Source organism: Diabrotica virgifera, chromosome 8 (genome assembly GCF_917563875.1).
Source record: "Diabrotica virgifera virgifera chromosome 8, PGI_DIABVI_V3a".
Lineage (NCBI taxonomy): Eukaryota > Metazoa > Arthropoda > Insecta > Coleoptera > Chrysomelidae > Diabrotica > Diabrotica virgifera.
This window is the reverse complement of record NC_065450.1, coordinates 139,103,247-139,128,101: the sequence shown is the minus strand read 5'-3', so window position 1 is coordinate 139,128,101 and position 24,855 is coordinate 139,103,247. Positions and strand designations below refer to the sequence as shown.

The 24,855-nt window shown below is 34.4% G+C and overlaps 1 protein-coding gene across 2 annotated transcripts in view; it reads left to right on the top strand.

The window, feature by feature from the left end:
• The window catches only part of LOC126889376 (TOM1-like protein 2), a 96,109-nt gene that overhangs the window by 22,306 nt on the left and 48,948 nt on the right, over window positions 1–24,855 (top strand). For both annotated transcript variants that reach the window (XM_050657630.1, XM_050657629.1), the window contains exons 3-4: window positions 10,796–10,999; window positions 18,594–18,815. In XM_050657630.1, the coding sequence (XP_050513587.1) occupies window positions 10,796–10,999; window positions 18,594–18,815 (426 nt within the window). The remainder of the gene's footprint in view (window positions 1–10,795; window positions 11,000–18,593; window positions 18,816–24,855) is intronic.

Below are 24,855 nucleotides of genomic sequence, written 5' to 3'. Positions count from 1 at the left end.
TTCACTGTCGAAAAATCATGTAAAAATGTATTGCATTGCACAAATTTTGTTTATACACATAAACCTTTTAACACGTTGACGGACAATGCGTCAAAAGTATAATCAAGTGTTGTGACACTATATGAATTTTGCAAAGTAGAATAGGGAAATTGCTAAATTTGTTTTAGCGCTTATAGTTTATGGAAACAATATGTTTTTTGTAAACATGTGGACGACGACCATGGATGTAGTATCATATTTCATATGCATCTGTAGATGTAATAATAGGATTTTGTTTTAAATTAAGCAAAAATGTTTAAGCAAGGCGAAAACCTCGCGTTTCTTGGGAAAAATATTCCCATGAGATCTTTTTGCGTTAACCAGTTTCATGATACCGCAGAATAAGATCCAAAATGTTACAATAAAGATAATAAAAATGACTGTTAACAGAAAAAAATACTCAAAACTATTTCACTAACACCAAAACGAGTTCGTCTCTGTCTTGCTAAGAGAACCGTCGATTTATTGCATTTCGATTTAATGTCCATTATTCAGCTCCATAGTAAAGCACGCTGTGTACATAACAATTAATTAGCCTTATTCTGAGGGCCATGCAGTATCAGATCTTTGCTGCATAAAATCTTTTTTATTTTCACGAAGTTGGCACATGCTTTTTCAATTCTCTTTCTTATTTCTACAGTCTAATCGTTATTTTCTGTGATTATCGTTCCCAAGTAAGTATATTTTTTTACTCTCTCAGACTGCTGGCCGCCTACCGTTAATATTTCATTTATATTGTTGTTCTTGCTATTTTTCATAAATTTGGGTTTTTTGATGTTAAGAGAGAGTCCGTATTCTCCACTACATATACATATCTTAATATTTTGTTCATTATTCTTTCTAAGTCTTCCAAGTTGTCTGATATTATGACTGTATCGTCGGCATACCTAATGTGATTAATTAAATTTTCATTCACTTTTATGCCGATTGTCTCGTTTACCAAAGCTTCTTGTGTGATCTCTTCAGAATAAGCACTAAACAATAACGGCGACAGTATGTAACCTTGCCTGGCCCCTCTCCTTATCTCCATTTCTTCTGACACTTCTCTTCCAAATTACACATTTGATCGTTGGCTGTAGTATAAATGGTATAGTTTATTACTAATGTTATTATTATGGTATGGTTTATTAATAACGAGGAAGTTATAAATGCCTTAAATCAAATGAAAAATGGAAAATATAGAGACGACGGAATAACAAAAGAGATTATTAGAGATGGAGGTCAAACTACCTTAAAGGCAGTTAAAATCCTAATGAAGAAGTTCCTCTTTGATATTGCTATTCCAACCACTTGGCAAAATGCGCAGATACTTCTACTACAAAATAAAGGAGGCAAACACAAACTCGAAAATTACAGACCCAATACGTTAGAATATTAAGACAATAGAATATAGAATTATTTACTCTTGCATTAGAAGATGCCTTATGTCTTAGGAGAAAAAGTTAAATTGTTACTTAAATTTTTAAGTCATCTAAGATTTGCGATTTGCCGATGACATAGTGCACATAAGCAACAATACAGAAGAACTAATCTACATACTAAAGATGCTTAAACAGGAATCTGAGAAAAGCGGTTTAAAAATAAATTTAAATAAGACAAAAGTGATGACAAATCAAAATATCAGAATCGACTTAGATGCAAGTGTCGAAGAGTCACACGATCAAGCTAGGCAAACAGAATCAAACGGCAGAGATAACTAGAAGAATCCGAATTACTTGATCAGCAGTTGCAAGACTCAGTGATGTGTTGAAAAACAAAAAGATACCAATAAATCTAGAAAAAAGGGTATTCAACAGTCGTATTCTACGTTATGACTGATGGAGTGGATACCGTGACACTTACAGGGTTATCAGCCAATAGATTAAGAACACAGAGGGCCATCGAACGAGCTATGTCAGGAGTATCTCTGAGAGATACTCCTAACTCTGTACGAAACAGAACGAAGGTGGAATATGTAATTGGAAGAATTGCGCAAATGAAATGGAACTGGATAGGACACGAGGCACGACAAAACAACGAAAGGTGGACGAGAACATTGTACATTGGAGACCACGCGAGCATAGTAGTAGCAGAGGAAGACCACAAAAACGATGGCTAGATGACTTCAAAGCAAAAGTGGGGAGAAACTGATACCAAATAGCACAAAACAGGGCCGGACTGGCTCATCAAAAAGGCGCCAACCCAAATTCTAAAAAAGGCGCCAACCTAATCTCTGAACTAAGGCGCCCGACCACCCCCCCCTCCTAAACTTTTTTGAAATCCTAATGCATTGAATATTACTTGTAAATTTTTTAAGTTATATTAAGTTTCATTTATTTATTTAATATGCACTACAGGCCTTGTGGGCCTAGGGCTTTACAATTTTACAATTACAACTTTACAATTTTATATAATACACATGGTAGTATATACTAATGTCTTATATTTAATTTTATTTAATTTCTATGTAAAAATTGCTGCACTATGGTTCTCCACTGTATCCTATTTTTCGCTTTCTCTTTCTTTCTAGTCTGTAATTTCCATCGATCCCATATCGTTCTGAAACTTTTCTTGTCATCTTTTTCTTGGACTACCTCGTCTCTTTGTCCCAACTGGCCTACTTAGCAGTACCTTCCTTGGCATTCTTGCTCTATCCATTCTCTCGACATGACCTGCCCACCTGATGCTTTGTGCCTTTGTGTATCTTGTTATACTTGGTTCGTTGTAAAGCATCCTTAATTGTTGATTGGTTCTTCTTTGCCAACCGTCTTCTGTATTTTTCCCCCGAAAATAGCTCTTCGTACCTTCCGTTCCCACCTCTCTATCATTTCTTCTTGTTTTATTTAGCACCCATGTCTCACATCCGTAGGTGACTGTTGCTCTTATTACGGTTTTGTATATTCTGGTTTTCGTCTTTCTCGATAGGTACTTTGACTATAATGTTTTTTTTAAACTGTCGACCTTTCGGTTACCTTTTGATATCCTGTGCGTTAGTTCATTTTGCTCGTTATATTAAGTTTACTTTGGAATAAACTTATTAAGATGCCACAAAAATATAGCTTCAGTTTCCCAGTAGGTGCCTATCCCTTTTAATCCGTTACACTCTTTGGTACTCTCTGGAGACTCGAAACCAATTTTTGAAACGTGTGGGTAATTTTTCAACTACTGCTACAGAATAATATACTACTACTACTACTACTACTACTACTACTATCGGTTTACAGAGCCCTCCGACGCCTTCCGACTTATAACCGCCATTCTTCTCTGTTTAATCACAGACCTGGACTTTCCTCTAGTTCTTTTTCAATTCTCTCCCTCCAGCTTCTTCTCGGCCTTCCTCTTTCCCTTCTCCCTTGTGGTGTCCACGCCAAAATCTGTTTATGGATCCTGTCATCTGGCATTTTCTGTGTATGGCCGTACCATTTTCGTAAGGTCTCCATTTTGTGAAGACTATTGTTTACACTTTTAAGTATGGTATTGCATATGATCTGTTTGTTCGATTTAGATATTGTTTGGTCCCACAGAATGCCGTTCATCATGGATATCGCTTTTCTACCCTGTATGTTTCTGTCATTTATAGCAGCATCGAGTATCTCATCTTGAGTTATCTTCATACTTGTATTCATCACAGTGTAATTTCTACCCCATCATCTAATGTAATGGACTGCTTTGTCCCTCCAATACACATGGCTTCAGTTTTCTTAATGTTGACTGCGAGGCCCCATTTGTTAGATTCTTCTATTAGCTTCCACGTCATGTAACGTAAGTCGTCATGATCCTGAGCAATGAGAATTTGGTCATTAGCGAAACATAAAGTGTATAATGTGGTCTCGTCATTGAGAGGAATTCCCATGCCATTTTTCCAGAGCTTGAGTGCCTGTTCCAGAGTTGTTAGGCCACTCTGGCTCTCACGGCCTTATATTATAATATAAACAGCAGATATTGATACTTACAAAAGGCGCCCGAAGACCTTCGAGGGCGCCGCGCGTCGTTTCTAAACTATTAACATAAAACTCTGGGTGCCATTTTCGGGCTATATATGCTGGTCTTTGATTATCTAATACGAGTTGTATTTTGTTATACTCACTGGCTTCGTTATGTATGATTCTGGGGTGCAACAATCCTGTATGTATAATGTAGTCAGGCGAAAGGCGCCCGAAGGTCTTCGAGGGCGCCGCGTGTCACATCTAAGCTATTAACACAAAACCCTGGCTACCATTTTCGAGCTATGTTTGCTAAAAACTGTACCTGTATATTTTAAGCTAATTGTAGGATGTAACACTCTTATATTATTATAACAGAAACGGCGGGTATTGATACCCACAAAAGGCGCCCGAAAGTGTTCAAGGGCGCCCCGCGTCGTATCTAAGCTATTAACTTAATACCCAGGATGTCATTTTCAAGCTATGTGTGCTGGCCTTTGATTATCTGATAACTGATACGAGTTGTATTTTTTTGTATCCGCTGGCTTCGTTATGTATGATTCTGGAGCGCAACAATCCTGTATGTATAATATAGTAAGGCGAAAGGCGCCCCAAAGGTCTTCGAGGGCGCCGCGCGTCACATCTAAGCTATTAACACAAAACACTGGATGCCTTTTTCGAGCTATGTGTGCTAGACTTTGATTACCTGATACCTGATACGTGTTGTATTTTGCAACCACACTATGCTTAATTGATCTTTGCTACAAGGAATCTTTGTGTAAAGTTTTAAAAAAAATTTCAGCGTTTAAATTTTTAATGGAATATGAATGAAAGCAAAAGGCGCACCGGCCCGCGGGCCGGTGGGCCGGCGGCCCAGTCCGGGCCTGGCACAAAACAGAGAAGAGTGGAGAACTCATGGGAGGCCTTTGTCCAGGAGTGGATGCAAACAGGCTAAAGAAGAAGGTATTGTTTTCTTTAGGGACATTCACTTAACAAGCTACATGTTTTTATGGATTTGGCTGTCTCTAGAGGTGTATATTCTCGGGCTGAATACAGTCACTTAACTTCAACAATCTTATTATCACCTACTAACCCGTCCGGGAAAGCTCATAAAAACCGATAACCTTTTTCCAAGCACACAAACAATCCTCACTGCTTTACTATATTTTTTTTGTTTTGATAGCAATTTCTGGCATTTCTTCGTGTCTTATCAGATAAAACAATTGTTCTAGATATCGTTATCGCGTTTCCTTTTTTACTTCTTTATCGATGATTATTCTTCATACTCTTTCTCTTCCTGCTCTCAAAGAAACTGTTTATTAGATTTTTTTTCTTTCTCATCTAATTTATACCGATCCAGATTAGCTCCATATAACAGTTCTAGTTCTACTTGCATCAGACTAATCAATACGTTTATTTAACATATTATTAAGTGTCAACACATTTTTACTTTTGCCTTCGCTAATATTTATTTATTTCTGTTGTTTTTGTACATATTATGTAGAAGAAATCAATATAGATGTAAGATTTTTAAAATTGATTGTTATTATTTCTTTTATATTGATCCTTTTTTTATTTTTAATATGGTGAAAATATTTTTAACCTATCCTGAATTAATTTCAGAAGTACATAGTTATTTATTTACTCTTACTCCATATCTATTTAAATATCGTCCAATTGTTTTCCTTTAAATTTAGCTCACCACAAATGCAAAAAGTAATGAACAAGGAAAATTTTAAAGATAAAATAATGATTTCAATTAAAATTTTTAATAAACATAAGTGCGACAAAAGAAAAACACCATGGATGGTAGTTATTAGAAAAACTATTTGACAAAAGAAGACTATTTATGCTCCAATTCAAAATATAGTCAAATACAAAGCTTCAGAGTTACATGAAAAAATACAAATAAAAAAGACAACTTATGTTACTTAAAAACATTAAAAAGCCAACTCGGGTTTAATCGAGACAGAAAGTACCGGCCCTAAATATATCAAAATCTAATACCGCCAAGGGGACTGACAATATTTCAGGAACAGTAGTTAAATTAATTTCAGAAGGTCACGTTGATGCGTTATAAATAGACGTTATAGTAGGCTTATATTATATTACCTACTATAGTCTGTTCGCTAAACTCAGACGCAACTTTCTAGATATTTTAGTCGGTAATTTTGCCAATTTTAGTAAAATTGGCAAAAAATAATTACTAAATAGTTAATAATCACTAAATAGTTAGTAATTTCGCCAATTTTTGCAAAATTGGCAAAAAACAAAAAAATTATCGACTAAAATATGTTGCCAGTTGCGTCTGAGTTTAGCGAACAGACTATAACTATAATACAATAAAACATTTTGTTGTACAAAGTAATTGATATGGCAACGCTGCTAGGATAAAGTTCTGTTTGACGCGATTCTAGCAGAAGGTACTGCTATCTATCGAACATAAATATTACCGATGGTGTAGGTGGAGCCACGTCATGGCGGTACACATTCACAGCGGCAATTCAAGATATAATTTTTGTTTAACGAGATTTTTCATATGTTTAGGAAAAACTATTGAACATTTGATTGCAAATATTTTCCACTCTTACAGTTTTATACATGTTGTTATTAAAATTTTGTCCGATTTCTTACCGGTAGCTTCATTATAAGCCAAAACATATTATTTTTTCCTATTGTGGCAAAACTGGAAGATCAAAAATTTTCAAAAAATTCATAAGTATTTCTTAGGATTATATCTTTATCCTGTAAGAAAATTAACAAAATTGTATGTTTGGTTTTCCCGCTTTATACTTGGAAAAAAGGAGTATTTTTGAGTTTTTTCGAAAACGGAAACATGAAGTTCGCTCAAAATTTGTGAAAATACTTCTAGTAATCAGATACACCTTCTCAAATTTTTTCAAAATTTTTGAACTTCAAAGTTTTTTTTGGGGGGGTTCAGATCAACCTTAAATGGGAGCCCCCATTTTTATTGTAGATTTGGATTCCTTACGTAAAAATAAGTAACTTTTATTCGAGAAATTTTTTCTAATTATGGATAGATGGCGCTATAATGGAAATGGAAAATTAAATTAAAACATGGAAAGTCCCCACTTAAATGGAAAACTTTACTTAACTTTTTTTGGTTTTAGGATCTAATCTTCACAACCCAATAGGTCCCCATAACGCTCGAGTAACTTCAAATTTAGCATACTTTCGTCCCGTACTATAGGTAATTAGTCCAGAAAGCCACTGCGCATCCGCTAGGAAAAATTTTCTAATTCGGATTTTGTGCACAATCTTACTCAAAAAGGACTCTTTTTAACAAATTTGCATGTTGCCAGGACCAAAAGGTGGTCAAAAATTTTTTAAACGTTTTTTTTGTTTTTTTCCTAAAATTATTTTTTTTGCATGGAAAAAAGTTTTTTAGGTTTTTTGGATCATTCCAAACAGAAAAGGTCTTTAGTGACTTTTCTCTAAAAATGATAGTTTTTGACATATAAGCGATTAAAAATTGAAAAATTGCGAAATCAGCCATTTTTAACCCTCAAAAATTACGTGAAAAACTGACAATTTGAATGTTGCCAAGGTAGGTAGATATTCTTTAAACATCGATTGATGAAATCCCGAAGAGTTTTTTGCAATACAATATTCAAAACTGCTTTGTTTTTTAATTGCTAATCAAGCGTGCGCGACACTATTTTCCACCGACAGTATGGTGCAAATGAAAGGAATAAATTCGTTTTTCGTAAACCGGCGACTTTAAGGAAAAATCCCGAAACCGGTCGATTTTTATTTTTAAGTTATGATATTGTGGCATATATGGTATACTAGTGACGTCATCCATCTGGACGTGATGACGTAATCGATGATTTTTTTAAATGAGAATAGGGGTCGTCTGCTAGCTCATTTGAAAGGTTCTTCAATTCTCTATTCAGTAATATAAACATTTACATAATTATTTATGCAGAGTGTCCAAAAAATTTTTATTAAATTAAATTATTTGACAAAAAAAGAAGTAGAAGGACACACTGTATAAATAATTATGTAAATGTTTACATTACTGAATAGAGAATTGAAGAAACTTTCAAATGAGCTACCACACGACCCCTATTCTCATTTAAAAAAATCATCGATTACGTCATCACGCCCAGACTGATGACGTCACTAGTATACCATATACGCCACAATATCATAACTTACAAAAAAAATCGACCTATTTCGGGATTTTTCCTTAAAGTCGCCGGTATACGAAATAACGAATTTATTCCTTTCATTTGCACCATACTGTCGGTGGAAAATAGTGTCGCGCACGCTTGATTAGCAATTAAAAAACAAAGGAGTTTTGAATATTGTATTGCAAAAAACTCTTCGGGATTTCATCAATCGATGTTTAAATAATATCTACCTACCTTGGCAACATTCAAATTTTCAGTTTTTTTCACCTAGTTTTTGAGGGTTAAAAATGGCCGATTTCGCAATTTTTCAATTTTTAATCGCTTATATGTCAAAAACTATCATTTTTAGAGAAAAGTCACTGAAGACCTTTTCTCTTTGGAATGATCCAAAAAACCTAAAAAAAACTTCTTTTCATACAAAAAAAAATTTTAGGAAAAAAACAAAAAAAAAACGTTTAAAAAATTGTTGACCACCTTTTGGTCCTGGCAACATGCAAATTTGTTAAAAGGAGTCCTTTTTGAGTAAGATTGTGCAAAAAATCCGAATCAGAATATTTTTCCTAGCGGATGCGCAGTGGTTTTCTGGACTAAATGTAGAGTATATAAGTTTTATTTTAAATTTCGATCTATACGCTGTTTATGTTTTATTAGTCTGCGAAATTTTTTTACAGACTAAGCACAGTCAAGTAATTACTAGACCATGTCACTTTTATGACTTTCATGGTAGACAAATTATCCACCCATCGCATTGTTCGACCTACTTTTTACGTTACGGTTTTTCCTACTAACGAGATTAACGACAATTTTTTTGAAAATTTGTGTATTTCCAATTGTGTGTAATAACTCATTTACGTCAAATGTTTGTCCAGTAGTCTTTCAGCTGTATTTTTTCTGTTTACAAAGGTGTAATGATATCTAAGAAAAGTAATTTATTTTACAATTTTTTGTTATGGTATGTTTACAGTACGTTAATTTGAGGTGCTGACTATGACGGCATTGAATAATTAGTCATTAAAAAGAAATTAACGGCGTTCCATCGTTTCCTTCAATGAAATACGTGCCCAATATGTCATGTGCGTATACAGCATACTAAATGGTAACATGCTCACTGTGAAGGGGGTGCTCGATCATTATGTCGGGGCTTTGGAATCCAAGAAACCGTGTTGACTGCTTGTTAATGGATCCGTTTAAATTAATATGGCCTTCATCCGAAAACCACATATTCGATAAGAACGACGCGTTCTCATAATCCATAACCAACACACGTGCGTAGTATTCAATTCTTACACGCATGTCAGCTGCACTCAGACGCTGTACGCTTATCAGTGTCACTCAGACGCTGTACGCTTATCAGTTGCACTCGGACGCTGCCCAGTGCCCGGTCTGTATTTTGAAAGAAAACCCAACGATATTCTTGAACCTTCGACGCAGCGATCGATCACTGATATTCAGTTTTAATGATGTTCTTCTGAGGCTTCGTTTCGGCGATTGCTGTACTTGATTAAGAATACGCCCGTGACTCGTATTGGTTGTGACTGTCACTGGGCGACCCACGTGACCTTTATAATGGCAAAGCACACTAAATGCGTCGGCAACTGATTTTTAGCTTGGACTGTTTTCCTTATGACCGAAAATAGTACTCCATGATAAAAATTTTTTTCTGCAACACTGAGAACCATCCTGCGTCATCGCGGGTCTTTGGTCAGCGAACCGCGATGCTCGCGATGCGCATCGCCCCGCCCTTTTTCGATTGGATTGGTCGGAATCGTGGGATTGCCGGCCGTCCGCTTCTTCCATTGGACGAAATCTTGGAATTCCCGGTTACAGCGCGCTGAGGCGCTTCTATAAAAACCGGCGGTTCCAAGTTTCGGTATCTCAGTCGGCACAGACTCGTCCGAGAGTCACCTGCACTCTTGGAGTCCCGCTAGGTAGGGCTCTTCCTCACATCCTACCCTAGAATCTGTGATTAGTAGTTTTACAACCAAAGTGTTGAGTTTTATTTTTAGTTATTATCTTTTTCTAAAGTAATGTTAAGAAACATCAGAAATGAGAACGTTGAGGTCAATAACTGGGAAAACACTGAGAGACAGAATACCGAACGACAGAATAAGAGATCTCTGTAACATACAAGATATAGTACGGTGGGGAAGACAGAGACGACGAAGTGGAATCAGCATGTAACGATAATGGACAGCGAGAGAATAGCCCGTATAGCCAGGGATTCGAAGCCAACAGGCAAGAGACTAATAGGAAGGCCCTTTAAAAGGTGGCGGGATAGCTGGCAATCAACATTACAGCTACGAATACAAGCTCAAACTCGGTTAATATAAGAAGAAAAAGAATGTTAGGAAATGGCTGGTCCTTTTCAGAACCAGTAATATTTTTAGGTACTTAGCAATGTAAGAAATGCACTAGCCTTTCGCAAAGCTAGTAGCACCGGTCTTTTTCAAGACTGGTGCACCGCTGAAGACAGCAACTTCTGTCCATACCCTGGAAAATGGACAAGGACCCAATAGGCCGGGGGTGAACTGAGTAGCTCCCGAACGAAATAAGACGTTGTAAGTCTTCTAGACTTACAACCCAACTTATTTCCCTCAGTACGTTTCGGTGCATGCCACCTACAAATTTGATGCATACGCATTTCAGTACTGTTTATATTGCCGCATACCATATTTTCTTAAAAAATAAACATTCTAGGTAAAACTGATTGGACCAAAAAATGATCCACCCACCGCAGTCCAAGAAAAAGTGTTAAGTCTGATCCAGTCGTGGGCTAGTGCTTTCCAAAATCAACCTGATATGTCTGGCGTAACAGCGGTTTATCAAGATCTCCTTGCCAAGGGAATAGAATTTCCTCCTACAGATCTCGATTCGCTAGCTCCAATCCATACACCGAAAAAGGTAAGTGGCATCTTAAAAAAATCCTTATAAACCAGGCAGCATCTGTTCTAAACCATAACTTGGGTAAATCGTATATTATCCTATTATTTTTGCTTTAAGTATGTACAACTTCGAAATTTATTAGAACTGATAATTTAACTATGTGAATAATATTGTGTTAATCAAGCAATTATATTAATTGCGAATAAGATCAGGTTCAATATTTTTAAGATCATCAAAAGAATTAGTATCATCTAAAACACTTTGAAAATGTTAAGAAACATGGACACAAAATCATTAAAATTAATTTCAAGGTGAGATTTATCAATTGAAGGTAAAGGTTTACTGGGCCCAAACGTGAAAGGAAACATTGGAGTTTCTACAGGATCAGACGATTTCTTTCTTTTAGCTGGGATTCTTGGTTCCATAGTTTGTGAATAAGGATACACAGGAACTGTGGTGGTTTTGTTCTGCTGTGAAGTAGTTGGGTTTGTGGAGGAAACTCGTTTATTAATGAAGTTGTAGGCATTTGTTTTTACATACTTGCGGAAGAGGAGGAAAACTATCCATGCTTTGTGTATCCAAAACTGCAAATCTATTATTTGTATTCAAAGTCGAAGAGTAGTTATTCCGAAGATTAGTTTTTGCTTCCAAAAAGGTTAAATTTAGCTCCGCCATAATTTTTTAAATTTTGTTTTGCTCAATGAATATAGGACAACTTTTGGAAATAGCTTTATGCTGGTCAGTCCTACAGTGTTTGCAGAACTATTTTGCGGATCTCTACATTCATGTTTGTCGTCTTTTTCTTTTGTACAATTAAGGCAGAGAGTTTTAGCGCTGCGACAATGTTTTGCTACATGTCCATGTTCAAGACACTTATAGCACTGGACAACTCTATGTATATATGACTCGACTGCGCATGATACACTGTTAAGAAAAACATGAGTAATGCCTTCAAAAGTCAATAAAATTATTTGTCTGGGTATGTAAGTATTTTCTCCGTCTACGATTATTTTTCTTTTAAATCTACTAACCTCTGTTATAGTTATAGGAGAGATATAATTTTCAAAAAGATATTTATCATTAAAACTTGTATCAACATTTCTGATAATGGCTTTTCGTTGAACAAATTATTAGGAATAAAATCATTTAGATTATGGGCTTGTAAACGTTTGTCATTATTTAACTTATTAGCATCTTTTATTGACTTTAACTCAACTCTTACTCTATTCTTACCTACACTAGCGATGCTTGTTATGTTTTGGACAACAAGAACCTTATGGAGAGTGTGACCTATCTTCATTGCGTGAATTTTACCCATATTCTCTTCCTTATTTGATTTTTCAATGAAAATATACACTTTATTAGAATAAAGATGAGCTTTCTGCAAATTAAACATTTTTTTGGATGACTCCTTATTAACGACAGCATTATTTTCAACTTGAGCATTATTTGGTATATTTTGGATCTCCAAACTATCTTCCAAGTCCATATTTTGTGTTCCCCCTTCATCAGGGGGATCTTCTTCCCCCATTATAGTGAACTGAACAATTCACTTTAAAAAACTTTCCAAACCTTTTGTGTATAGATAAATTGGTTTTAGATTAATCGAAATTGACGCGTACTGAACGAAAGAGCCGGTAAATATCCACAGAAAAATTAATTTTACTGGGAGCAGATTTTAATCGGTACTTTCAGTTTGACGTTTATTTGACAATTGTGGAATTTTATTTGAAATCTTAAATATGTAATAAATATAAAAGTATTTAAATTATTTTATTGACTATGTATTATTTTGAAAATTAACTTTTTTTCAAAAACTTAGATTGCAAAATTGTTTTGCAAAAACTACTTAATTGATTGTAATGAAATTTTGTGTAGTGTTTTACGCATACCCAACAACTATATAAATTACTGTTAGATATCCTTGTGTCGCATTATAATGTTTTCAACCGAATTTTCTTCCGTCATGCATGCTTGCTACTTGAAAGTAATTTTACCATTTCGATTAATAATTTAAAAGTTTCTAATGGATCGATTTACTTGTTCTCCCAAAACAATTACATTATATTTATAATTTATTGTATGATCTAGATTCAGTCTATTTTACTTTTGTCGGTTCTTGTGATTTTGAACAGTGAAGTGTTTGTTATTTACGTTATAAAGCGAAAGTTTAATGACGTTAATGATTTAGTTAAAGAAGTTTAATTCAAAGGATTAATATTTCGTTTATTTGATTTGTATGTGAAAATTTCTGACTGGTTCGCGCATTTTAAAAATTTATTATATGTAGTAAGTATTCGTAAGTTTTTATTAACACAACCAGAAAATAGTTTTTTATCTTTAGTTTATAATTCTTTAAACTAATTTTTGTTTGAATGTTCCTCTCGCTTTTTTACGTAACATTCATGATCATATTTTCTAGTTTTCTCCTTAAGTTCTTGGGATTTACATAAAATACAGTGTTTTTTTTCTTTCCCTTTAGTATAAGTTGTATTGTAACTAGATCTGTGGGCATCTGATCTGATAAATTGATCTGTTGGCTTCTGGATGTTTCTCATGTGGTTATATTTCTTTCGTTTTGCCCGTATGCCGTATGATCAGTGAACAGTAGATAAACATCGCATTTATCACTCGATTGACTCGAACAGTCATATTGACATATTTTTTAAATAATTTTGAATAAGAATTGATACCAGCGGAGTGGCTAAAGGGAGCAATATGCCCGCTGCATAAAAATGGTAATGAAATTGATTGCATTAACTATTGAGCCATTACCCTGTTAGTATCTGCATATAAAATTTTGGATAACGTACTTTTGGAGAGACTTAAACTCTTTACAAAGGATATTATTAGACATTACTATGTTAGTCATTACATGAAATCAAATATACACTAAATATACGCTTATAGACAATTTTTTTGAATAGTCACTAGAATATCATAAACAGGGTGTCCCCGAAAATAGTGCGTTCCTTGAAGGTATAGGTAGAAGGCACCATGTAGAGCAAAAAGTAACATTTTTTTCTAAATTCAACCTTTTGGCCAAAAAGCCAAAATACATTGTGGTATGCATATGCAAGATATACAATCATAATTCAAAAATAGTTGCAGCATGGGCCTTTAGTATTTACATTAAACCCTGTCTTCCCCCACAACAAACAAACAAATTCTTGTTTTGTTTGATTTTCAAACATGGGGTGGTATAATTAGTTTGCAGCTGTCTACCTGTCTGACATACATTTTTAGTGTCAATAACCTAACTCACAAAGAGTTCTTGTACAGTGATGCCAGATTATTTAATTTTATGAAAATAAAAGTTCGCTTATATGAAGAACAATGTAATTTTTTTTGGAAACGGTTAACTTTTTAGAAAAAAATGTTATAGGACTTTTTTGTTCTACATTGTGTATTATATCCATACCTTAAAGGAACGCACTATTTTCGGGGACACCCTGTAGATACACACTATCTCTTCTTCGACTTCAAAGCAGCCTACGACAGTGTTAAAAGAACTGTACCATATAATACCATTGTAGACTTTGGGATTCCACCTGTTAGTTAAATTGACAGATATAACAATGCAAAACATACGCTCGTGCTTTAGATTTCAAGGAGGAAACTCTACGTTCTTTAATATTAATAATGGCCCAAGACAGGAAGACGCGCTAACGTGCCTCCTCATAAATATTTACTGGAAAAGGCAGTTAGAAATTAACAACTATAACTTTAAGCTTCTTCTTCTTATTCTTCTTATACTTGTTGTAAATCTGTCGATCTGTTAATTCTGACGTTGAAGTATTTCTTTGAGAGGTAGACTACCAGCTATCTCTCCATCTTTTTGGTGGTCTCCTCAGTTGACGCTTGCCTGCTGGTTTCCTTCTAGCGCAATTCTTGGTAGTATGTGCTCCTCCATTCTTTTTACATGACTGAACTATTCTCTTCGTCTTTGCCTACCCCATCTGACTACATCTTGTACGCCACATTGCTCCCTGATGATGTTTCGTATTCTATCTCTTCTTGTCTTCCCTGCTGTTGCTCTTAGTGTCTTCATTTCGGCTGTTCGTAGCATGCTTTTTTATTGGTGTCAAAACCTTTAAGCTAGTCAAAGAATTTTCATATCTTGGGTTTTTATACATGGGTCTGAAACATGGACTTTATTCCAAAACGACGAGAGACTACTTGGTATCTTTGAGAAGAAACTACTTCGAAAGATTTTTGGGCCGTAAATGAAAAAGGTATATGGCGTCGAAGCTGTAACATCGATTTATACCAGCTATACACAGATCCATGGAGAGCATATTGTGAGAAGAGCACTTGAAGGATGGGAAAAAGGCATCTCAATAAATGGTCATAAAATAAACAACCTACGTTTCGCAGATGACACAGCCCTTCTTGCAAATAGTCAAGCAGAGCTGACTGATCTTATACGACTGGTTGAAAACGAAAGTCAAATATTTGGTCTGCAATTAAACATATCAAAGACAAAGATCATGATAGTGGATAGACTACATAACAATCATCCACATATAACCACAATTGATCGGTTTGAGGTTGTGAACTCATACTTATATCTGGGATCATTAATCACAAACACAGGGTCACTACAGGAGGAAATAAAACGTAGATGTGATCTAGCAAAAGTCGCCACAGCAGAAATGACCACAATATGGAAGGACTGTCAAATTTCAAGAGCGTTAAAGATGAGGTTGATCAACTGCTTAATATTCCCAATACTGACTTACGGATGTGAATCTTGGACCCTGAGAAATTCGGAAAGAAGAAAGATAGACGCCACTGAAATGTTCTGTTGGAGACGAATGCTACGAATTCCTTGGACCAACCATAGAACAAATAATTCGATTTTAAGAGAGCTAAAAGTTAGCCAACGGCTCTCCAGTAAAGTCCATCTCCAACAATTAAAATACTTTGGACATGTTATGAGAGCCAACACAGAAAACATGGAAAGACTCATTATACAAGGAAAGGTGGAAGGCCGAAGATCACGAGGAAGATCCCAAACAAGATGGATCGATCAAATTACAGGAATATGCAAAAGACCTGTGCATGAATTAAAAGAAATGACCAGAGACAGAGATCTTTGGAGACGGACAATACACGAGATCACGTCGACCACTACACTCCCTCCGGGGGGTCAGGATTGAAGAGAGAGACACAGATCCAGAAATTGTGAAATAGTGTTGGCCACCAAAGAGATCATAAAAATACGATAAGCGGAGACTCAGCGCCCGGGTAAGCAATAGCAAATAGACTATAAGGCAGGTGAGACAATATCGGGACAATAGCACCCTACGCTGAACTGCATTATTAGGTAAATATTTCTTATAGGGATCTTTATAGCCAGGACTCTCATATAGCAAGCATAACATTAGCGTGCTATGAGAGGTGGCAGATAGCCTGGAGAGCATTGTGGTTCAGAGATATTTACTTCATTTGTTTACTTGGTTGCCTAATTCTCTTCTTCCTTCTTCCTTATTATATGTAGGCTTTGAAGACTGTTTCTTCTTCAATATTAGCCTCCTAAATTGTTTAAATTATCGCACCATCTTTTTCTTGGTCTGCCAATACTTCCTTGTCCATTTGGTGCTATTCGTACTATCCTATCCTCTGCCTTTCTATTAATGTGTTCATGATGTTCTGAAGCTATTTCCTTGTGGCATTTTTGTAATCAACTATTCTAAATTGGGAAATAAGCCACAATTTAACTAAAAGATGATTTTATTAATGTTTCGACGTCCACATCAGATGTCGTTGTCAAAATACAAAATACTAATAAATTAAACAAAAATGTTGTTGCTTAGTAAAAAATTCTTCTATTAATTTAATTTAATCTGACTCATTTATATCGGCAATCCAGACATATATTTTACATTTTAAAGTAGAAGACTTTAAAATGATATTGCTAATATTTATAAGTTGCGTTCCTGGGACGACTTTACTGACAGATAGTTCATTCGATGACATGAAATCAACCCTAACCCAAGAATATCCGTCACAAAAAAAATCATGTAATCTGTCTTTAAAAAGACAACCACAGGCAACGGTGACAGTAAAATTCTCGTGTTAGAAATTCCATAGTAAATCACGAGGAAAAAACCTCGTGATACTATTCCGACATCGTAAGTATTTGGTCTTACATAAAGTCAGAATTTGGTATTAGTTTTGAGAGTAAACTAAATGTAAGACCAAATACTTACGATGTCGGGATAGTATCACGAGGTTTTTCCCGTTTTTTCCTCGTGATTTACTATGGAATCTCTAACACGAGAATTTTACTGTCACCGTTGCATGTGGTTGTCTTTTCAAAGACAGATCACATGCTATGATTTTTTTGTGACGGATATTCTTGGGTTGGGGTTGATTTCATGTAATCGAATGAACCATCTTTCAGTAAAGTCGTCCCAGGAACACAACTCATAAATATTAGCAATATTATTTTAAAGTCTTCTACTTTAAAAGGTAAAATATATGTCCGAATTGCCGATATAAATGAGTCAGATTAAATTAAATTGTTAGAAGAATTTTTTACTAAGCAACAACGTTTTTGTTTAATTTATTAATATTTTGTATTTTGACAACGACATCCGATGTGGACGTCGAAACATTAATAAAATCATTTTTTTTTAGTTAAATTGTGGCTTATTTGCCGTTTAGAATAGTTGATTCCTAATGTGTTCGTTCCACTCCTGTTTTCGTTTTGTCACCCATCCATTTATGTCTTCTACATTGCATGCTCTTCTTATGTTTTCGCTTCTCTCCCTATCCAACAGACTTTTCTGTGATATTCGTCGAAGTATTTTCATCTCTGTTGTTTCTAGTAGTCGTCTCGTTTTACATGTGGCAGGTCTTGTTTCCGCCGTGTATGTCAATATAGGTTTAATTCCTGCTTTATAGATTCTTGCTTTTGTGTCTTGTCTTAGGTGTTTGTTCTTTCATTAAGAGATCCCGCAACTTTACTTACTTTTAAGCTTTGTTGTCGTACTTCTTCTGCCTAACTCTCGATATGCTTAAAATACTAGAATATATCACGACTCAAAAGAATATAGGTTAAATTTTATATCACCAAGCGCAATTTTAATTATTTTCAATTCTAATTTGTAATATAAATTTTAATAACTTCCAGGTGTTTAAAAGACAATTAGCTACCCGAAAACAAACATTTAATTCTGCGTTGCTACCCTAAAAATATATTTGTATTTAAAAATGTATACCATTTTTATTCAGTTGCAAAGCGAAGCCAAAACTGTCTTAATTTAAAATGTTTACATTTTTATTTTCTATTAGTATTACTTCTATTGTGTTAAATAGGTCCATTTTCCGTTGTAATTTACCACGCTGAACAGACGGGGTTGTGAATTGCAAATTTTAGAATTCCCTCGTATCTTCTTTGCTTCAGCATCCATCTGGCTTACAATTTTTAGAAGCCGTGTAGGTGTTACCAGGAAAATGGTCCAATAAGATTTCAATTTGATATTATTTTAAATAATTTTAAATATTTTATTAGGTTGAAAACTTTCACTTATATTTTTATTTAACTTGATAGTTATACATTTTGGTAGAAGACAAGTAATTTTATCATTTAAATTTATTTTAGAGTGTCTCCGGGACAGAAATGCCCTTACCCACAGAACCAGTACCGCCGGCTCAAGCTTCGCCTAGACATGCTCAAACTTCTCCGGGAGTATTGACACCTGAACAAAGAGCAAAATTGCAATCTGAACTAGACGTTATACAGAGTAATATGGCTGTATTGGGCGAAATGTTGGTCGAGCTTAAACCAGGAGAAGAACAACCTGATGAGCTTGAATTATTACAGGTTTGTATGAACAGTATTTTATATGAAAATTACAATAATTGATTTTTTGTGTTTGATAAATAGTTTGCGAAGTACCTAAATATTAGACAAATATAAATTCCATAATATACAGTATGGTGCAAATGAAAGGAATAAATTCGTAAACCGGCGACTTTAAAGCAAAATCCCGAAACAGATCGATGTTTATTTTTTAATTATGATATTTTGGCATATATTATGTCATACTAGTGACGTCATCCATCTGGGCGTGATGACGTAATCGATAATTTTTTTAAATGGGAATAGGGGTCGTGTGCTAGCTCATCTGAAAGGTCATTCAATTATTTATTCAGAAATATGAACATTTACATAATTAACTGTACAGGGTGTCCAAAGAAAATTAAATTATTTGGCAAAAAAAAGGAGAATGTATGTAATTTATTTAACCCAAAATACATTTTACTGTTGCCCAAAACAGAAAAAAAAATGTTTATTTTTGAAATAAACATTGCTTTTCGATTAAATTCAATGTTAAAGCCAGCTCTCGCCAGCCACCTGCTTCTTGGAAGTTTGAACATTTAATTTAAGGGCACCCGAAGTCCCATTTAACGGCAATGTTAACATTATGTGACATAGCTCTGTAACCAAAGTACTTAGAGACCTAATTTTTGTTATTTTGAAATTAGATGTATTTTTTAGTGCTGCGTAGATTTTTGTAAAGTTAGAGTGAAAGAAAAATTTATTTTAAAATTTTTTAAAATACTCTTACGAAAAAACCCGAAAAAGTTTAGATTTTATTTTTATTTTACTTGTTTTTGTATATTTTTCAATAAATAGGTATACGCGACACTTGATATTGTCTATCTACAATTACTGTAAAAATTTGAACTTTTTATCTTCTCAGGATCCAGAGATATTTGACATCAAAAATTAAAAAACTAGTATTCGGGAAATCGCAAAAACATAAAACACTCTAATACGCTATAAAGCTACCGGTACACGGTAAGTTGAGTGCAGCCGTTCAAAAAACAAATAATTCTGTAACCATGGATATTTCATACTATAATGTGTTTATATATCGTTGGAAAGAGAAGATTTCAGAGAATAATTTTCAATAATAACCCAAAAAATCTTATAAAATTCAATGTTTGGACTTTGACCTTGTGCCTTTAAGCTAAAAGCATTAATTTGTGATATAAACATTTTTGTATGATTTCTGACAGTAGTCAAATGTATTTTGAATTCAATAAATTACATACATTCTTCTTTTTTTTTTGTCAAATAATTTAATTTAAAAATTTTTTTAGACACCCTGTATAAATAATTATGTAAATGTTCATATTACTGAATAGAGAATTGAATGGCTTTTCAGATGAGCTAACACACGACCCCTATTCCCATTTAAAAAAATCATCGATTACGTCACCACGCCCAGATGGATGACGTCACTAGTATGATATATATGCCAAAATATCATAATTAAAAAACAAAAATCGACGTGTTTCGGGATTTTTCCTTAAAGTCGCTTGTTTACGAAATAATGAATTTATTCCTTTCATTTGCACCGTACTGTATATTATGTATGTATAGCGTTACCCGGCCTTTTAGGCCCATTACTGGATGGATAATTTCCATCGTTTTCTATTTTTAGCTGTCAGCTTCCAATCTCTCTTTCTTGAATCTTTTCCGGATGTCGGAGCCATTCTAGTTTTTTTTTCACTACTTCTCCATTCTCCCTCTACTAATTTTCCACCAAACATTCTGCGTATCTTTTTTCCCATGCTTCCAATATGTTCTGTATGGTTTTGTTCATAGTCCATGTCTCGGCAGCGTATATCATCATAAGTGGCTCGACAATCCGTTGTGGATCTTTGCCTGCTCGTAAAGAAATCGCCACTCCTGTCGAATCCTGGCAACTTCCCTCCATCTTCTGACTCCTAGAATCATTAGGTCTTCTTCCACATCATCAATCCATCTTCTTCGTGGCCGTCCTCTACTTCTTGTGCCCTCTGGTTTTGAAAAAGTTAGCGTATATCATTGTGGGTCTAATTATTGTTTTGCATTTTCTTATTTTTGTATTAGGAGACATATCTTTGGCCTTAATTATTTTGTTCATGGCCCCAGTACATCTGTTGCTCTTGGTCAGTCTCAGGTTGATTTTAGTTTCTTCGTTACATGTATGGTTAATAAGAGTACCTAAGTATGGTATGTTAAACAGTAAATGGTTAAGTTCAATTAGTTACCACTATAAACAGCCCGAATTAACCGATAATAGTATAAAAGGCCCGGTTTCAGGTAAAATTTATTTTAGGCTTTATTATGGGAGTACCGTCTAGTCAGTGTTAATTGCAAAAGACCAACTCTGTCTACCTCGGTGGCTTATCGCTCCGGGTGGGTCTTAACAATGGGCCAGGTCAGATAAATTTAATAATATTTACGACCGCACTAATTGAACTCAAACCATTTACTGTTGAACAAACCATACATATTTTTGTTTACTTTCTCGAATTCTACAAATGATCCATCTCGAATTTAAAGGAGCCCCTGTTGTTTATTCCTTTTTGCTAGAGATTTCTATGTACGGATTTATTAATACCATTGTTTATATAGGGATAGTTGGTCAGCCCAATAGGAAAATTTGTTTGATTTAAATTGAGACAGTCACCAGATGTCCCCACAATTTCTGTCAGTGTCGCAACGTCAAAATGCATAGACACCAAGTTAGATACGATCCTATTCATAACACCCCAACTCGCATACATATTAAGAAAAATAAATATATATGAATACTCTCCTATATATTTATTTTTCTTAATATGTATGCGACTCATGGTGTTATGAATAGGATCGTATCCAACTTGGTGTCTACGCATTTTGACGTTGCGACCCTGACAGAAATTGTGAGGACATCTGGTGACTGTCTCATTTGAATCAAACATATTTACCTATTGGGCTGACCAACTATCTCCCTATATAAACAATGTTAATACTAACTTTCAGTCCCATTTTGGAACTTTCCCGAACCAGTCTTTTTGCTATACTTGCCAGTCCTTTTCCATTTCTTGTAATGAGAATTATCTTAGATTATTCTCCACATATATTCCTAGTCGTTTTTTGATTAGTATGGAGAGCATCGATCATAGATTACGTGATTACAAAACAAAATACAACATTTACGCCAGTCAATGGGAGCAAGAAGAGGATATTACCTCCGAATTCTATCCTACTGGATGGATTTTAATGAAATTTTGGGCCTAGCCTCTACTTATCTCCTAATTCAAAGTCCACCCTATGCCGATGTGTGCTTTTATCTTGGGGTGGTTCCAACCCCTTCTGAGGGGTGGAAACTTTTCTGGTTAAAATTACCACGGGATTCGCTAGAGAACTAAATTCTAAGCAAAAACTGTTCTATAATTTTTTTTTAAACTCAATACTTTTTTAATTATTCGTGGTTGAAAATTGACCATTTGTTCCATTCCAACCATTCATTGAAACATAATACCTTTTCGAACGGTTTTTTGCGAATACCTTAAAAACTATGCATCTAACTAAAAAAACTATATGTATTAAACATTTTTGTAGATTATAAAAAAACAAAGAGACACTTGCCTTCATAAATCTTCTAGTTATAATACAAAAAGAGATATGGTAGGTGAAAATAGTTTGTTTTTTGGTACATTCCCAAATTGGTGTATTCAACTAGAAATAACAGAGAAACGGTCGATTTTAAGTCTACCAATACCTTTTGTAGTGCTTGAAAAGACCTTTAAAATGTGCTATATTAAAGGTCCATTACATTAAAACTAAGCGAGATATGCTGCAAACAAAATTGATAACTAATGTGTTTTAAGAAAAAATGAGAAGTAATTTTAACCCCCATCCACCAAAATGTAAATGCATCATTTTCCTTCTACAATACCTTTTATTATAGTGTTATTTCTATGTTCAAAAAGTTGGACGTGTTTAAAGTGAATGGTTTATTGAAAAAAAAAGATCAATTTATAGAGCGCATTTTTAAATTTTCTTAAAAATCTTCCTTTTTCTCCATGTAACTTGAAAATGATAAGAGATACAGTAATGAAAAATAAAAAAGGAAATTTTTATCTGAAAAAACCCTACATTTTTGTGTGGTATCTTTTTTTCGTATCTCTTATCATTTTCGAGTTACATGCAGAGAAAGGAAGATTTTTAAGAAAATTTAAAAATGCGCTCTATAATTTGATCTTATTTTTTTCAAAAACCATTCATTTCATACCAGTCCAACTTTTTGAACATAGAAATAATACTATAATAAAAAGTATTGTAGAAGGAAAACGATGTATTTAAATTCTGATGGATGAGGGGTTAAATATACTTCTAAATTTCTTCTTAAAATACATTAGTCTTAAACTTTTTTGCAGAATATTTCGCTTAGTTTGAATGCAATCGACATTTTATATTGCTCATTTTAAAGGTCTTTTCAACCACTACAAAAGGTATTTATAGCATTATACACCTAAAATCGATCATTTCTCTGTTATTTCCTGTTGAATACGCCGATTTGAGCATGCAGCAAAAAATAAACTCTTCTTACCTACCATATCCCTCTTTGTATTTTAACTAGAAGATTTATGAAGAAACGAATCTCTTTGTTTTTTTATAACCTACAGAAATATTTGATCTAGTTTTTTTTGTTAGATGCATAGTTTTTAAGGTATTCGCAAAAATCCGTATGAAAAGGTGTCATTTTTCAATGAAACTGGCCAATTTTCAGCCACGAATAACTCAAAAAGTATTGAGTTTTCAAAAAATAATTATAGAACAGTTTTTGCTTAAAATTAGGTTCTCTAGCCTCTTCCGTGGCTGTTTTAACCAAAACATTTTTCACCCCCGAGAAGGGGTGGGAACCACCCCCAAGATAAAAGCGCACATCAGCATAGAGACTTTGTTTCTTGAGCTATTCCCTACTTACTGTGAAAATATCAAGTAAATCGATGTAGTAGGATGGAATTCGGAGCCAAATAACACGTAATGGACACAAGAGTATATAGAGGAGCATCATGTGATTCGGATCACTTTATGGTAAAGTCCAAAATAGTTTTTCCGTTTAGATCCAAGAAAACAAAAGAACTGCCTGAAGACACAGACATAACAACAAATTATAACCTGGACAGCTTACAACATGAAAGTACGAGAACACTATTCGCGGTGTGCAAGTACTTGGAAAGGGAAACGAGAAACGACCGTGCGCGAGTCGCGGAGAAATATTGCAACTGTCTTAAATAATTCATATTGTCAAATTGACGTATATTTCATACCTTCTGTCATTGACGCAGAAAAATTATATACTGCTCCACAATATTGATATGATATGCAATTATTATATAAAGGTAAATTTAATTAATTGTATTTTGCTTGCAGTACTGCATTTTAATAACTGATTTTATTTACTTACATACAATTGTTTACGTTTGCTAAACATAACCTGCATCTTATTTTTTCTTCTTATTATTTTTTTGGACTATGGTCTTGACAATTATCCAGCAACCAGGACTAATATAATTGGCCAATACAATTAAAAGTGCGAATAAAAGTACAGAGCGTAGAAATAGAGGTCGCTTTGCCGAACTTGCACGGTCCCAATATCAACGAAGACTAAATGAAAAATTAGAAGATATAATCCAAACTGTATCCGTGGAAGAAGTGTATAAAAATATAATAGACAGTGTGCAAACAGCCGCAAAAGAAGCGCTTGGTTTAAAATCCGAATGACAGTAAAATGCTATGGTGGACCGAAGACATACAAAACCTAATAATGGAGAAAAAGAAAACTTACGTACGGTGGCTAAGTAATAAACGTCAAGTAGACAAAGACAAATATTTGGACTTACGAGGAACAACAAGAAGAGCAGTAATAGCAGCAAAAAAAAAAGAAATATGGGAGAGGAAATGCCAAGAAATCAACACTTACATAGGCGGAAGAAAGTATTCAGAGACGTCTAAACTTTTAAACAAAATAAAGAACACAGAAAGAAATACTACTTCTATTCAGTTAATACCAACAGAAAAATGGGAAGAACAG